The following is a 14,217-nucleotide window of genomic DNA, read 5'->3' as shown; positions in this document are numbered from 1 at the left end:
ATGTTGTAAACAGAGTACAATTTATATGTCGGGCTATTCCATGGAATATTTGACATAAATCTTAATTCCATTTACATTTGACACAAAACTATTTCGTGCAACACTTACAACCACATAGATCTAACTATCTAAGACAACAGTGGACACAATAATATTCCTTTTCTATATTTTCGCATTTTGAGGTGTGCGTTCATTCACTCATGGACGGTTCTAAAGGATGATTCGTGTCAGCCGACGCCAAATCATTTTGGGATTAAGGCTTTGATGATGTTTTTGTTGTGAATTGTGACTACATTGTAGCTCGATTCTAGATGTTATTCAGATATTTTACAGCAAAGGTTTAACTAACATTTGCAAGAGGGCTATAGAGGTTATCTGCAAGACGGGGGACGAGGATGACGTCAAGTGGGGTGACCTTTAGGTTCGTTAGTCCGAAACTCTCAGTCATATCAACGGTTTCATCTAACATAGTTGAGATCTCGAATCCATGGAGTAAAGTGGCTAATGTAAACATCATGAACTTAAATGCTGAAGTTATTCCAGGACAGATCCTCCTCCCACTCCCGAAAGGTAGAAATGCGAAATTTTTACCTTTGAAATTGTAATCCTTGTGAGTTGTAAGAAACCTTTCAGGATAAAATTCCAAAGGATTTGGCCAAACTTCGGGATCTCTCATCTCTGTGTATCTTGTGGAGATTAACAAAGAGCTGAGTGCCAGCCGGGACATGGTAGCCGCTTACAGTGCAGTCTTCAACGGCTACCCTCGGAACTGAAAGGGGCCCTGCAGGGTACAGCCTCATTGTCTCCTTGAGGACTGCATCCAAGTATGTTAACTCCTTGAGGTCTGATTCATTCACCTGTCTTTCTTTTCCTACAATCTCGTCTATTTCCGCTTGAGCCTTCTTCATGGCATCTCTGTTGTTAAGTAGCAATGATGGTGCCCAAGTTAGGGTCACTGCTGTAGTATCTGTTCCTGCTAAAATCAAGTTCTGAAGATTGACCGCGTGTAAGAATCAAAGAATAGGAGGGAGTATTACGCTTTCAGAAGAGCAAAAATTGCGATTATCAGTTATGGTATGAGGCCGGTCCCTGAACACCAGGTCATTGGTGCCTAAGCATTGTTTTGCTGTCGTATGTGAGCTGACAACCAGCGCTCGTTTGACTCCGAGCTTAATCATGAATATGGGTCCGTATTTATCAGCCATTTTCCCCAAGGATATATGAGGAAGCCCTCGTAAATGATTCAGATGGCCGATAATCGGCCATGAACCTGATGGTACAGGAGGGTGCTGCTGCTGCTGCCTGGGAGAATTGCTCCTTTTCCACCTTAACAGGAAGTAAATGAATAGAAGCAAAGCACCAGTACTTGCACTATGTGCAGGGACGTCTTAAAACAAATGGAGGCCCGGTGCACCGAGAAAAGATGAGGCCCCAAATATAAATGCACAGGTGTACTATACTTCGATTTTTATATTGAATTTTATCAATAAAACTTATAAATTCAGTGTCCAAAACCGGAGGCCCGATTCCTCCGCCCGTGGTTGCACGGGGTGTTAGACGCCCCTGACTATGTGCAAAAAATTGTTCTAAGATTTGAAACTCCATTGAAATAATAAGCAACAGAAAGTGTATTCAATTTGTAGCTTACGAGAGTCGATACTCCGAATTTTTTTAGTCGTGTTGATTTATAATGTGATATTTAAAGGTAAGATTTAGTTAGTTCATGTGAATATCTCGACGACTCCTGCAAAATTGCGGAGTTAAGGGAGGTCAGACATACACAACCTTATTCTTGTGTTAGCGACATAAAGAGGCTGTTTTAGTATGATTCAAGATGAAAATTGCGTCGAAAACTGCAATTTCTGATTGTGTATTTTGTTAACTAATTTTGCATGCATTAACAAGAAACTGTGAAATAATTTAGAGTGAAGAAATGACAAATAACGTACTTGACTATTTGCAGGGTTTGGTTAATGTTTTGGAGTGATTTAACAGTGAGTTTCTGCTTTTCTGGTTACGGACTTACAGTCAAATTGATAACTTAGTATACCAGTAATTTGGTAGTAACTAGTAACATAACATCATTTTTCTTTTTGATAGCTAATTTTTTTTTTTGACATTGCACGGGATCTGAAATAGTATACTAGAAGTAGTATTAATAATGTATTATAGCAATATTTTTAAAATGAACTAATCTTGCAACACTGAATGATACTCGATTACTCGCGCCCATTTATTAAGTTACGAAATTTTGTCCGTTAATTAGTATATAGGAGAATAAAGAAATTATTTACATTTATTATCAAATTCTCTTTCACAACATAGTATTTTATAAAATAAAAGGTACGAGCAAAATTTACACATCGGAAAATACGGTCAAAATTACGTTTTGGAGACTCTGAAAAAGCAATTGGGAAGAAATAGAAAATAGAGGGAGTAACAAATTAATATGCATATATATGCTTTAAGTATTCGGTAGCGCATGGATTAAAATTTAAAATTACTATTTACATTTTTGAGTTTTCCATTTGCATTTGTTTTGTATAAAGGTAAGTTAATTAAATTTATGAAAGTTGTCACTATTATTGAAATGAAATTGAAAAGGTAGGCTCCTAACCCATCATAGTGATTGACTGATAGTCATGAATCATGGTGGCCCGTCCATATGTGGGAGTAGGTGCCAATCGGGTCACTTGTATCGGGTTAAAGCGGACCGAGTCATATCAGTTTGGATTGCGTCGGGTCAGAGACGGGTTCGGGTCGATTACAATTTATGTCGGGTAATCTGGGTAGGGTTATTAGCGGGTCAGTACTGGTATTTTATCTTATGTATTTAGTTTTTTATGGTTAGTTTTATGTTTAAAGTTTAAACAATGTATAGGTTTATTAATTGTAGTTTTAGGTGAAAATAATTAAGATGAATGTCAATTTGGTCTTATATATACCATTATTAAGCCAGTTTATTATCGGGTCATCCATGAGGTTTAATCAATATCGGGTCACAGGTCAAGTTGAGTCGGTTTAAGTTGGAAAAAATAAGGATGCTATTGGTTATCAGTTTAGCCTTGGGTTGGGTCGGTTTCGGTTCACCCAATTTTCGGGTTCTATAAGGTCGAGTTCAGGCTGGTTGGGTCAGGTTCCTCAAGTCGGGCCAGCTTTTGCTAGCTCTATGTGGGACAAAAGGCTATTATATCTCTTGGGTAGATTACGGTGGTTACAATGTCTTGGAAGAGACAGTCTCTCAATAAGTTATTAAAAGACTATTTCTTCATACCCCTTTCGAGTATCTTTCGTACCCCTTTTATTATTAATGACGACTTAAAATTACTCTTCTATTTGGTACATGTTGTCTTTCGAGTATCTTTCCTACCAACATTTTATGACTTTTTGTACCATGTTTACTTCAAATTATAATTGCTCTTTCAATACATTTATTTAGAGACCGTCTCTCAAAAAACCTACTTATACAGTGAAATGATATTTAATATGAATTAATTTATTTGACCAAATTTCAGGTACCTTATTTTTTCTGTAAACGTTTGGTAAGTAACTTATTTAACCAAATAATATACCTGAAATGAAATGCTACCTAGAGTAGCATTTGAGATTTCAGGTACCTGATTTGATTGGAATTGTATGCCTCATTATATTATTTCACAAAATCTCATTATAGACGGCAACTATCCGTCTATAATTAAAGACGGGCCAAGTAACATACCACATTACGCATAAGACAAACAACAACTTGCGTGGTGGGGCCCAAAAATGTCACCACTTTAATAGTATTTGACCCGTCTCTTGCTATAGACGGATATATCCGTTTATAACAAGACTTGCTGATATTATTTATATGCGTATAGAATTTAGAAACAATAATTCTTTCGAGGATTGCCACATCTTTAAGACCTAAAGTCAGTGTCGAAGTGTCACATTAGCCTCACTATATACTCACCACGATATCACATTTGCCACTCACTTTAGTGCTCTTCTCATCTCCACACAATTATTGTATCATACGGTTTCCACATTTATAGCAAAATCACTATTATTCTCCTTAACTATATTATATTATTAGATTAGTGGATTATTACATTTTACAATGTTTGTGTATTGTAATTCACTAATTACATTATCTTGATTAGGAGCCAGAATTTGTAACTAGGTGATTTCAATGGGAGAATCAGTATTATAAGGAAAACTCGAAAAATATCAAAAATTTAACTAGTTTTCAATTTTTAGCTAGCTGAGCATCTCTACTAGCCCTCTTTTGATCAAGCACTACTAATTACTAAAGATTGTACGGTACATGATGACTTAATTTTGATCAAGTAGATGTTGCTAGATGTCTAGACGTACGTATGTACTCCATATCGCGGCTCAGGTTGAATTGAGATCGGCTTAGAAGTGTGAGTACTCCAACTTAATTTCAACTACAATCAATCTCGACGAGGCTAAGATATGAAGTTTAGAAATCTGTTTGAAATATATGAAGCTTGAATCGAGATTGATTTAACCAAGCTTAGTTTGAACTTTTGACCTAGCTAGTCGAATTCGAGAGGTAAAAGTGTAAACTCATCACACCCTTTAATAACAATTCTTTTTTTGACAACGATAAATTTTCATAAATAAATTAAAATTTAAATCTTTATATTAATGTTTTATCACACGCACTACTAGCGAAACCATAACTCGTTAAAGTCACAGATTTTGATTAATCTACTACGGAATTTAAACATTTTTATTTTATAGTATTTAACTTTTAATAGTCAAATGATAGTGTGCTTATTAACACCCACATTTCACCCGTGATTACATACAATAACGTACAATAATAGAGAGGACGTACAATAATAACATTGAGAAATCACTTTCTTTTAACTTTTTATTAAATTTCATAAAATGTCAAAAGCTTGTGATGCATGATGAAATATAAATAATGGACACATTCCCTATATATTCCATGTAGTTCAACTTACACGTCCAAATGAATAATAACAAAATCCCCTATTAAATAAAATAAAATAAAACCCTTATCATATTTCTTGCACTAGCTCATTTCTTGCATCATATCTACCTTTTTCTCTATGAATTATTTTTGAAAAAATAATGGATACAAAAAATGTATTTACACCATGTGGTATGTTCACAACATGTACTTCTAAGAGATCACCACCGTCGAATAATCGAAATCATGATGATGATGATCATGATTTAAATGATGATGAATCAATGGCTTCTCTTGACTTGAGAAATTTATCAAAGATGGTACTTCCACCTCTTGGTGTTAATGGTTATAATCCAAGTAATGTTAATTCTAATACTTGGGTTATTTCTCCCATGAGCTCCAGATATAGGTACTCCCTAATCAATTCTTTACGTTTTACTTACTTGAGTGTCTCAGTCATTTCCGTATTTTTTCGTTTTAAGTAAGTTAGAAGTTACCTTTCCTCCTCATATACATGTTGCTTTTCACTTTTTACATTCTTAGAACATGTATATCTTCTTTGCTTTTTGTGTCAAAAGTAAACGTAAAGAATTGATCGAGTTTTCTGAGTATAATTTTGTTATGTGACAGTTTTGTAATAATGTTGTAAAATCGACCTACATAAAGGTAGGTAATATGTTCTTACCGTTTATTTGGTTAGGGGTAGATGAGGTTGTTTTTTTATTTAATTTAGCTATGAATAAAGGAAATTACTAGGGCCGTGTTTAATAACATTTAGCACGTGCTAACCACCCAGTGACGTTCTATCATTATTTTAATCACTAACTAATAAGGTAAACATATAAGACATATATAATTTTGTTGTTCGGTTTCACTAGAATAATTTTACACGATTATTACATGGAAATAATTCATCGAACTACCAATTCTCGGGATGAATTAGCAAGATCCTTATTAGTATATCCATCAAAATAATTTTTTTATTTAATTTTGTTATTTTTCCAATTTGATAGTAAGCTAAAGGCATTCTTTGTTGATGAGATTGATTTTACGTCTAATCAAGGAAATTAAAATGATTGAAGCGCAATATAGACAGTTGAGATTATCTGTTCCATTTTTGTGTCTCATCTTCTGTCTCATTGCCTTTATCTTACTATACATAGAGCCGGCCATCAGCACGGGCTGACCCGGCCCGGCACGGACCCGGCCCGCCCTAGCCCGTTACTTTATGCAGCCTGGCCTGAACCGGCCCGGCCCGGTCTTAGCCCGCCGTTAACCCTGGCCTGGCCAGGGTCCTGAAATTCCAGCCCGGCCCGGCCTTGGCCCGCCAATTTAGCAAATATAAAAAATAAAAAAAATAATATGGTAAGGCCCGCCAGCCCGGCCCGACCTTAGCCCGCCTCTGGTCCTGGCCCGGGTCAAGCATATCCCAGCCCGGCCCGGCCCGACCAAGCCCGTCCCTTCCCCCTGGCCTGGTCCGGGTTTGACCAGGAGAGCCCGGCCCGCCTCCTAGCCAACCCGGCCCGGCCCTAGCCCGGCCCAAGTATAGTCTATACATCATCACTAACCTAGTAAAAATGGTAATTATTTTTATTAAGTTAATAATGTTTCATGAGAAGAGATAATGGGATACAAAATGGATCACCAAATGGGACAGAGAACCCGCTTTCCAGTATATTGGTAAGCGACAAGAATCTAGTTGAAGAATCGTATAAATAAAGAGTATCATTATTGAAATTAATTACAAACTACAAGTAAATATGTATGGTTAACATCGCATCAAGTAGGTGGTTGATGAGAAAACATCAACATTTACAATCATAGTGTACGACATGGTCCCTCAAATTCTATCGACATGAATGCAATATAGAAAAATTATAAGATACTATTCCGTAGTCTGTATTTTTTTGGGTCTAAACTATCTGGTAATCCGAACCACATTGGGCCGACTAATCCGGATTTTGGGGCGTATCCAAGGATTACGGTATTTAAACCCCTCCCAATCGCAGTTGTGATTCCGTAGTACCATGCTTATCATGTTATCGACTTATCATACACATACAATTTCATCCGCGTAGGGTCAATATTTGTGGAAAAAATAGCTTTGGTATAATTGGCGAGGGTGAGTGTCCTTGCTATTCTTCCTTAATCTGCCACTGATCTCAATCATTTGTTTATATTTGAATAAAGTTATTCCTAAAAAAGAATAAAAACGGTAAATAAATTACAGTAGGTCTCCCTTGCGACGGGTCGGATATTGCGACGGGTATTATGTGAGTGGAAATGGGTAGAGGGGACAAGGTGGGCACCCACCCCATGTGCTTTGTCTCTCACCCTTATGGGTTTTTTGTGAGACGATATGGTATCCGTCGCAAGTTTGCGACGGATACCCTCCGTCATAAGGGAGAATTTGTGAATAAATTATATGAGACGTTGGTACAGTTACAATTTACTGTACCAAGTCCAGCACACAATGTTTGCTTTTCACGAGTAATCACATTTTAAGAATAGTAGTGTTCTTGTAAGATAGGTTAGACAAGTCTAAGCACGCAATGAGTCAAAGCCATCTATAATCACACTAGTAATGTGATTTTAATTTGAAACGAAGTAGTAGGTTAATATTAGTTGGGTCATTTCGGATTTTCGAGTGTGTGTTCAAGGAATAAATATAATAGTTGGACTTTAATCATTATCTTAAGATTTTGTTGAGATGTTTCATCTATCATAGTATCTGAGTCAATGTGACCAGATGTCACGGGTTCAAATCCTGGCAGCCTTCAATAACTCGCGAAGCTGAAATTCAGCACATGGTATAAGGGGGCATGTGCACTAACCACTCTTCGAGCCCAATGGGCACTCGAGTGAGTGACATATTAGGAATAAATATAATAGTTGAGTTTCAACCATTATCTTAAGGTTTTGATTGAAATGATTCATCTATCATTTTGATCGGGTTTTGGATTGAGTCATTTGAATTTTAAATCTTTATGGGTATGTTGTTATTTGGTCACGTCTTGCATAGATCATTTTGGTTACAAATGACCACTTTCTATCGTGTTATTTTTGCTTAGTGATCACGGGTGTTCGAATTTTTGTACGAGTAGATAATATGCATGAGAAATCAAATTGCATTCGGACATCTCATCGTACATATTAATCGTTTTGCATGGGGAAATTTGTCTTTAATTTGAATATCGTAGAGGGGAAAGTTTGTTACATGACTTGAATTTTGTTGGGTTCGAGTTTGTTATTCTAATTATTTTGGAATATTTTGGTATGTAATATATACTTGGTGTACTAATTATTGTTCAAACCAAATTCCCTACATTATTCTTATAAAATATAATATAATTAACTACAACGGTTCAGGTCAATCGAGTATGATTCGCATTGTTATAGGCTTTACCTAAGTCTATTTTTGTTATTTATTATGTACATATATAATATAAACGGATTTTCTAACATGTGCCCTTTTATGACACATGTTAATAAGTTAATTACATAAAGTTTGTTGAGAATAAATCATGAAAGATAGATGCACAAACTCACATCTACCATAATTAGGGTACATGTTAGAAAAACCCTAATATAAAAGTGTAATTTCTAATTAATCGCTCTGAATAGTAATAACATATATTAACGAGTCATCTCCAATTCATGGGTTTTGAGTTGAGTCATTTCGAACTAAATCAATTCCTCAATAAGGGCGATTTTAATGCTAATTGGAATCTGAATCAACTGAGATCATGAATACCGTCTCTCATAACTAACCATATTAGTTGACATCTACACAAAACACCTCATTTAAAGATAACATTACGTTAAACAATAATGTTATTTTTATATTATAATAAAGTAACATATAATAATTTTGTAATATGGTTGTTGATGCAGATGGTGGGAAACAGTGATGGTGGTATTAGTGGGATACGCAGCATGGGTGTATCCATTTGAAGTTGCCTTCATGAAGTCGTGTCCTATTAAACCTCTCTTTTTTGCTGACCTTATCGTTGATCTCTTCTTTGCTTTTGATATCTTCTTCACTTTTTTTGTTGCTTACTTTGATTCTAGAACTCAGTTGCTTGTTTCCGACCCTACCGAAATTGCCAAGCGGTTAGTATTCTACCTTCTCATTAACACAAATTCTTTATATTTTAATTCGTCTGTAAGAAGATCTAAAAACAAACTAATATTTAACATCCCGATTAATAATTATCTATTTCACCTTTTTCTAATTGGATAATTCAAACATAGATAACTATTTTAATTTGGACTAAATAATTTACACAATTTATTATGAAATTGTTGTAATCGGCATATGACCGTTTTAACATAAACTCATAGTTAATGAAATAACAGTAATCTCTCCTAAGACAGAGATATTCCTTTTGTAGCTAAAATGGATCAGACTTGTATTAAATATTAAACGGATATTTCCATCTTAATAAAAATTTGTGATGAAACACAAAATGAAACCTGGAATAGTATAATGTTAGTATTTTTTAATGCATTGGGAATAATAATGGGGTGATCTGATGTAGATACTTGAAAACATGGTTTGTAATGGACGTGGCATCAACAGTACCATATGAAGCATTGGCCTACTGGTTTACAGGCAGATACAATTCCTCTCTTTCTTATTCTTCTCTTGGTTTATTCCGTTTTTGGAGACTCCGTCGCCTCAAACAATTCTTCACTAGGTACTCCATCTTCCTACTAACTTGAATACATCTCCACACTTATACGTCAACTACAAATTATAGAATAAGACGCTTACTTTGTTAAAAATTCATTTATTATTAATGTACTAGTATAAGAGGTATTTAACATACAGAAAAAAAAATGTTGACTTACTAGATGTAAAATGTTGAGTTACTGGTGTATTCGTACAAAGTAATAAATAAAAGAGAACGTTAATTTTGGTTAAAGTAACTCATAAAAATCAATATAAAATTATAAACCGATCTTAACTAAGAATTTGCGCTCTAAATTATCATTTTCTTTAATATTGTCTATACCACTAATGTGTAGGCTTGAGAAAGATATCAGATTCAGCTACTTTTGGGTCCGGTGCTCAAGGCTTCTCTTTGTAAGTATCAGTACCTTCTAAACCTGGCAAAATGGGTCTGACCCGAATGACCCGACCCGAAATGGCTGGCCCGAGACCCGAAAATGACCCGAACTTGCTTGACCCGACCTAGACCCGATCCGAACATTGTCTGACCCAATGTTGACCCGACCCGAGGTGACCCAATCCGAAAAGACCCGACTCATAACTGACCTGATCCCAAATGACTTGAAGTGACCCAAAATGACCCGAAACGACTAGTACTAACTCATATTAATGCTATATATATCAAAATAAAGTTTCATTTAGTTCTGATAAATCCCTAATAAATAGTTACTTTTGCAAAATAATATTTCTTAATCAAAATAGTATTAACCTAAGTGCTTAGCCATTAACTCAAAAGCAACCCGACCTAAAATGACCTATACCCGAAAATAACCCGACCCGAAATGACCCGACAACAGGCCACCCGAAATTGACCCGAAACCCGAAAGTGACCCGACCCGACCCAACCCGAACCGAAATATGTGACAGACCCGAAATAACCCGACCCAAACTGACCCGACCCGTACCCGACCCGAGTGACCCGTTTTGCCAGGTCTAGACTACCATCCGTCTTAAAGAAGACTTGATTACAGCTATAATAGTATAATTCAATGAAGTGTTTTTTTTTAATTATTTAATTAAATTTAATATAAATGTGTATGTCAACAAATGAAGGTGACATTATTTCTAGTACATTGTGCTGGATGCCTCTACTACTTGTTGGCGGACCGGTATCCACACGAAGGCAGGACATGGATCGGAGCCATGAACCCGAACCTAATGGAAACCAACATTTGGGTTCGGTATATCTCAGCTATCTACTGGTCGATCACTACGATGACCACCGTTGGTTATGGTGACGTGCACGCTGTCAACACCGTCGAGATGGTTTTCATCATTTTCTACATGCTCTTTAATTTAAGCCTCACTTCCTACCTCATTGGTAATATGACTAATTTGGTCGTCGAAGGCACCCATCGTACTATGCAATTCGTAAGTTCATTACTTCCCTAACTCAAATAATAATATGTATTTCATGTTTGATAAACTGCAGAAGCAGATTTATGATATAGAACAGATAATATTAATTAGAAAAATATGATTAACAGATTTTAGTAGTAGGTTTGATTATCAAATTTAGTAGAACTAAACAATGTGTTTGGTAATTAGTTGATTATATGACTAATATACTATTTTCATGGTTAACATTAGCAAAATGTTTAATTTCATAATTATAATAATCTTAATATGAGACAGTCTCAAATGCAAATTAAATCTCGAATAATATGTAGTCATAGTAACATTACATACGAATTACCTTGTAGAATTTGATTACAACTCGAGAATGTTTTCTCGTACAATTACTCTCCTATTTAAGAAACGATTTCATATGGCATGTCAGACCAACCTATTAATTAACACATAGAATATCGAAATGTGGAATAATACATCATTATATAAGTTGGCTTTATTGTCAACTAGCTTTGTTAGTAAAGTTAATTATAAGTGGTGCTCAGTAGGCGTGTGCGTTGGGCCGGGCAGTGCGGGCTGGGCCGGGCCGGTCTGGGAAGTGGAGCCCGGGCACAACACTAAATCCAAACTGAGCTGGGCCGGGCCAGTGCTGGGTTGGGTTGGTGCAGCACTAGCCTGACCCACTTAATAGCCGGCCAGGGCCGGGCTGGGCCTATGTATTTTTTGAAAAAAAGTTAGTGTTTGACTGGGCCAGGCCAAGGAAGTTGAGGCACTAGCCCGACCCGAGGATGACATAGTGCCATAGGCTGGCCGGGCCACTGAAACACGGCCCACTAGACTCAGCTGGGCCGCTACGATGCACGGCTCTAGTGCTCACGATCCGGGTTCAAATCCCGTCAGCATTAAAATTGCCCGTGTGGCAGATTAAGTTTTGTGAGTATGTTTATGGTATGATGAATTTAATTCCGTAATTGTTATAATATGTTGACAGAGAAGTAGCATTGAAGCAGCATCAAGTTTTGTAAGCAGAAATAGGTTACCAACAAGACTAAAGGAGCAAATATTAGGGTACATGTGCTTGAGGTTTAAGGCTGAAAGTTTAAATCAATTCCAATTAATTGAGCAACTTCCTAATTCCATCTACAAAAATATTTGTCAACATTTATTCCTACCAACCGTTGAGAAAGCCTACTTATTTCATGGTCTTTCAAGGGACACTCTCTTGCTACTGGTATGCAAATCTATCCAATACTTATATGAACAAATTTCTGGCAGTCACCTGGTGATATCGAGTTTCAGTACCACACTACCACCCTTTCATATGTATAATAATGTAGGTCATCCTGAAAAGGACATTGTTTTTATATTCGTTTTTATTGTTTTTCTGTTTTTATACTCGCTGTAGGTCTCTGGAATTTTAGCTGTAGGTCTCTGGAATTTTATCCCTTTCTGCTAATAAAAAAACACAATGTAGAGAATTTTGTACAACCTACTGCTGTTTGGTATTGAAACTCAGTATATCTGGTGACGTTATCTCATTTTCCTACTTCTGTTTGGTTATTTCATTTCGTAGATGCCAGTAGGTGATCTTGATTGCCTTTGTGTCGAAAATATACTCAGGTGACGAGCATGAAGGCAGAGTATCTACCACCAAGAGACGACATAATAATACATAACGAAGCAGCAGAAGACATCTACATAATAGTATCAGGAGACGTCGAAATGATTGATTATGAAAATGACAAGGAATTTATAGTAGGAACACTTGAAGGTGGAGATATATTTGGTGAAGTCGCTGCTCTTTGTTCGACTCCTCAACCTTACACTTTCCGAACCAAGACTCTTGCACAACTCTTACGATTAAAAACATCCGCTCTCATTGATGCCATGAAGATTCGACAAGACGATAATCTCCTCATGTTTAAGAACTTTCTTCAGGTAGGACCGTAATAAGGTATCCAGAGTAAGATTAGGAAACACAATATAAATATTAGAATATTTATTATATTGTGTTTCCTAATCTTACTCTAGATACCTTATTAGACCGCCACCACCCTGTCATATGCCCTTATATATGTAGAGTCCATCATTTTAATTATGTCGCTTCATTCATATGGCAGCGCAATGGAAAACTCAAGATATTTGGTACCGGAGATTGGCTCTTTCAAAAGGGTGCCTTTGATTCGACGATACCAAATAATGAAGGAAGGAATAATAAGATGTATGCAAATTTGCAGCATAACAAAAGTGATGCGTATAATATTCCCAGGGTGAATATATACATCGGACATCCGAAAATAAGGAATGACGGATCAAATAATTCACCTACCGGAAAACTTGTTAGGTTACCGGATTCACTCGACCAACTCAAACAAATTGCGGGTAATGATAAATACAGCCCTTTAATTATTTCGTGGGATGTTAATTAGCAATTTATATATTTTGATTTTTGTTTTAATTATGGCAGGTACGAAGTTTAACGTGGATACAAGGAATGTTAGATTTGTAAATAAAGAAGGTGCTGAAGTAGATTCGATTGATGTAATTAGGGATAATGATAAACTATATATGATTCTAGAAGCGACTTCTTAAGTCGTAATTGAAATTTTATGCAAACAGTCAAGTGTAAGCATAAGATAAATTTTGAAAAGAAACTCGTATATTATTTTTATTCGAACATCTGTGCCGTTCAATGGCCGCGGAGAAGTGTTATCTTTAAATTAACATAATACACCACCTACTATTACAACCATCAACAACCAAGGCTCAACACTGACCACCAACCTCCCCCTCGCTGGCACCCCGGTGGGCGTCCTACGCCGGTCATTCAACCGACCCTCACATGACACCCCTTTTTCCCATCTTCCATCCTTTTCGTTCCTTCTCCTCAGCCCCACAACCACCACTCGAAACACCATTAAAACAGCCTCCTAAACCCCAAAACCCCCTCCCCCACCTCTCTAGACACCGGATCTGGTGTTTAGAGAGGCAGGGGAGGGGTTTTCGGGTTTAGGGGGTGGTTGTAATGGTGTGTTGGGTGGTGGTTCTGGGGTAGGGAGACGGAACGACAAGGGTAGAAGACTGGCATGTGGGGACGACGATCAACCATGGTTCAGGCAAGGGCGATGCAGAAGGCGGCAGTAGCGATGGTTGTAGTTGGTGGTGGTGGTGGCGGCGATAGTGTGTA

At 36.8% G+C, this 14,217-nt stretch overlaps 1 protein-coding gene and 1 pseudogene across 2 annotated transcripts; one reads left to right on the top strand and one right to left on the bottom strand.

Annotated features, from left to right (window-relative positions):
• Window positions 1-254: 254 nt before the first annotated feature.
• Window positions 255-3,645, bottom strand: LOC141600562 (flavonoid-6-hydroxylase-like; annotated as a pseudogene).
• Window positions 3,646-4,929: 1,284 nt separating this feature from the next.
• On the top strand, window positions 4,930-13,727 carry LOC141599025 (potassium channel AKT2/3-like). Of its 2 annotated transcripts, none has more exons than XM_074418894.1 (9): window positions 4,930-5,354; window positions 8,840-9,058; window positions 9,487-9,645; window positions 9,977-10,034; window positions 10,734-11,051; window positions 12,022-12,261; window positions 12,651-12,968; window positions 13,151-13,412; window positions 13,498-13,727. In XM_074418894.1, the coding sequence occupies exons 1-9, from the start codon at window positions 5,107-5,109 to the stop codon at window positions 13,620-13,622; spliced, it is 1,947 nt and encodes a 648-aa protein (XP_074274995.1). In that variant the 5' UTR covers window positions 4,930-5,106; the 3' UTR covers window positions 13,623-13,727. The 2 variants fall into 2 exon arrangements, with proteins under 2 accessions (XP_074274995.1, XP_074274996.1); XM_074418895.1 differs by lacking the exon at window positions 4,930-5,354 and adding an exon at window positions 7,958-8,091 and having other exon boundaries at window positions 8,541-9,058.
• The last annotated feature ends 490 nt before the right edge of the window (window positions 13,728-14,217 follow it).

The sequence above is a fragment of the Silene latifolia genome, chromosome 9 (genome assembly GCF_048544455.1).
Source record: "Silene latifolia isolate original U9 population chromosome 9, ASM4854445v1, whole genome shotgun sequence".
In the NCBI taxonomy this organism is placed as follows: domain Eukaryota; kingdom Viridiplantae; phylum Streptophyta; class Magnoliopsida; order Caryophyllales; family Caryophyllaceae; genus Silene; species Silene latifolia.
This window is presented reverse-complemented; position numbering and strand designations above follow the sequence as displayed.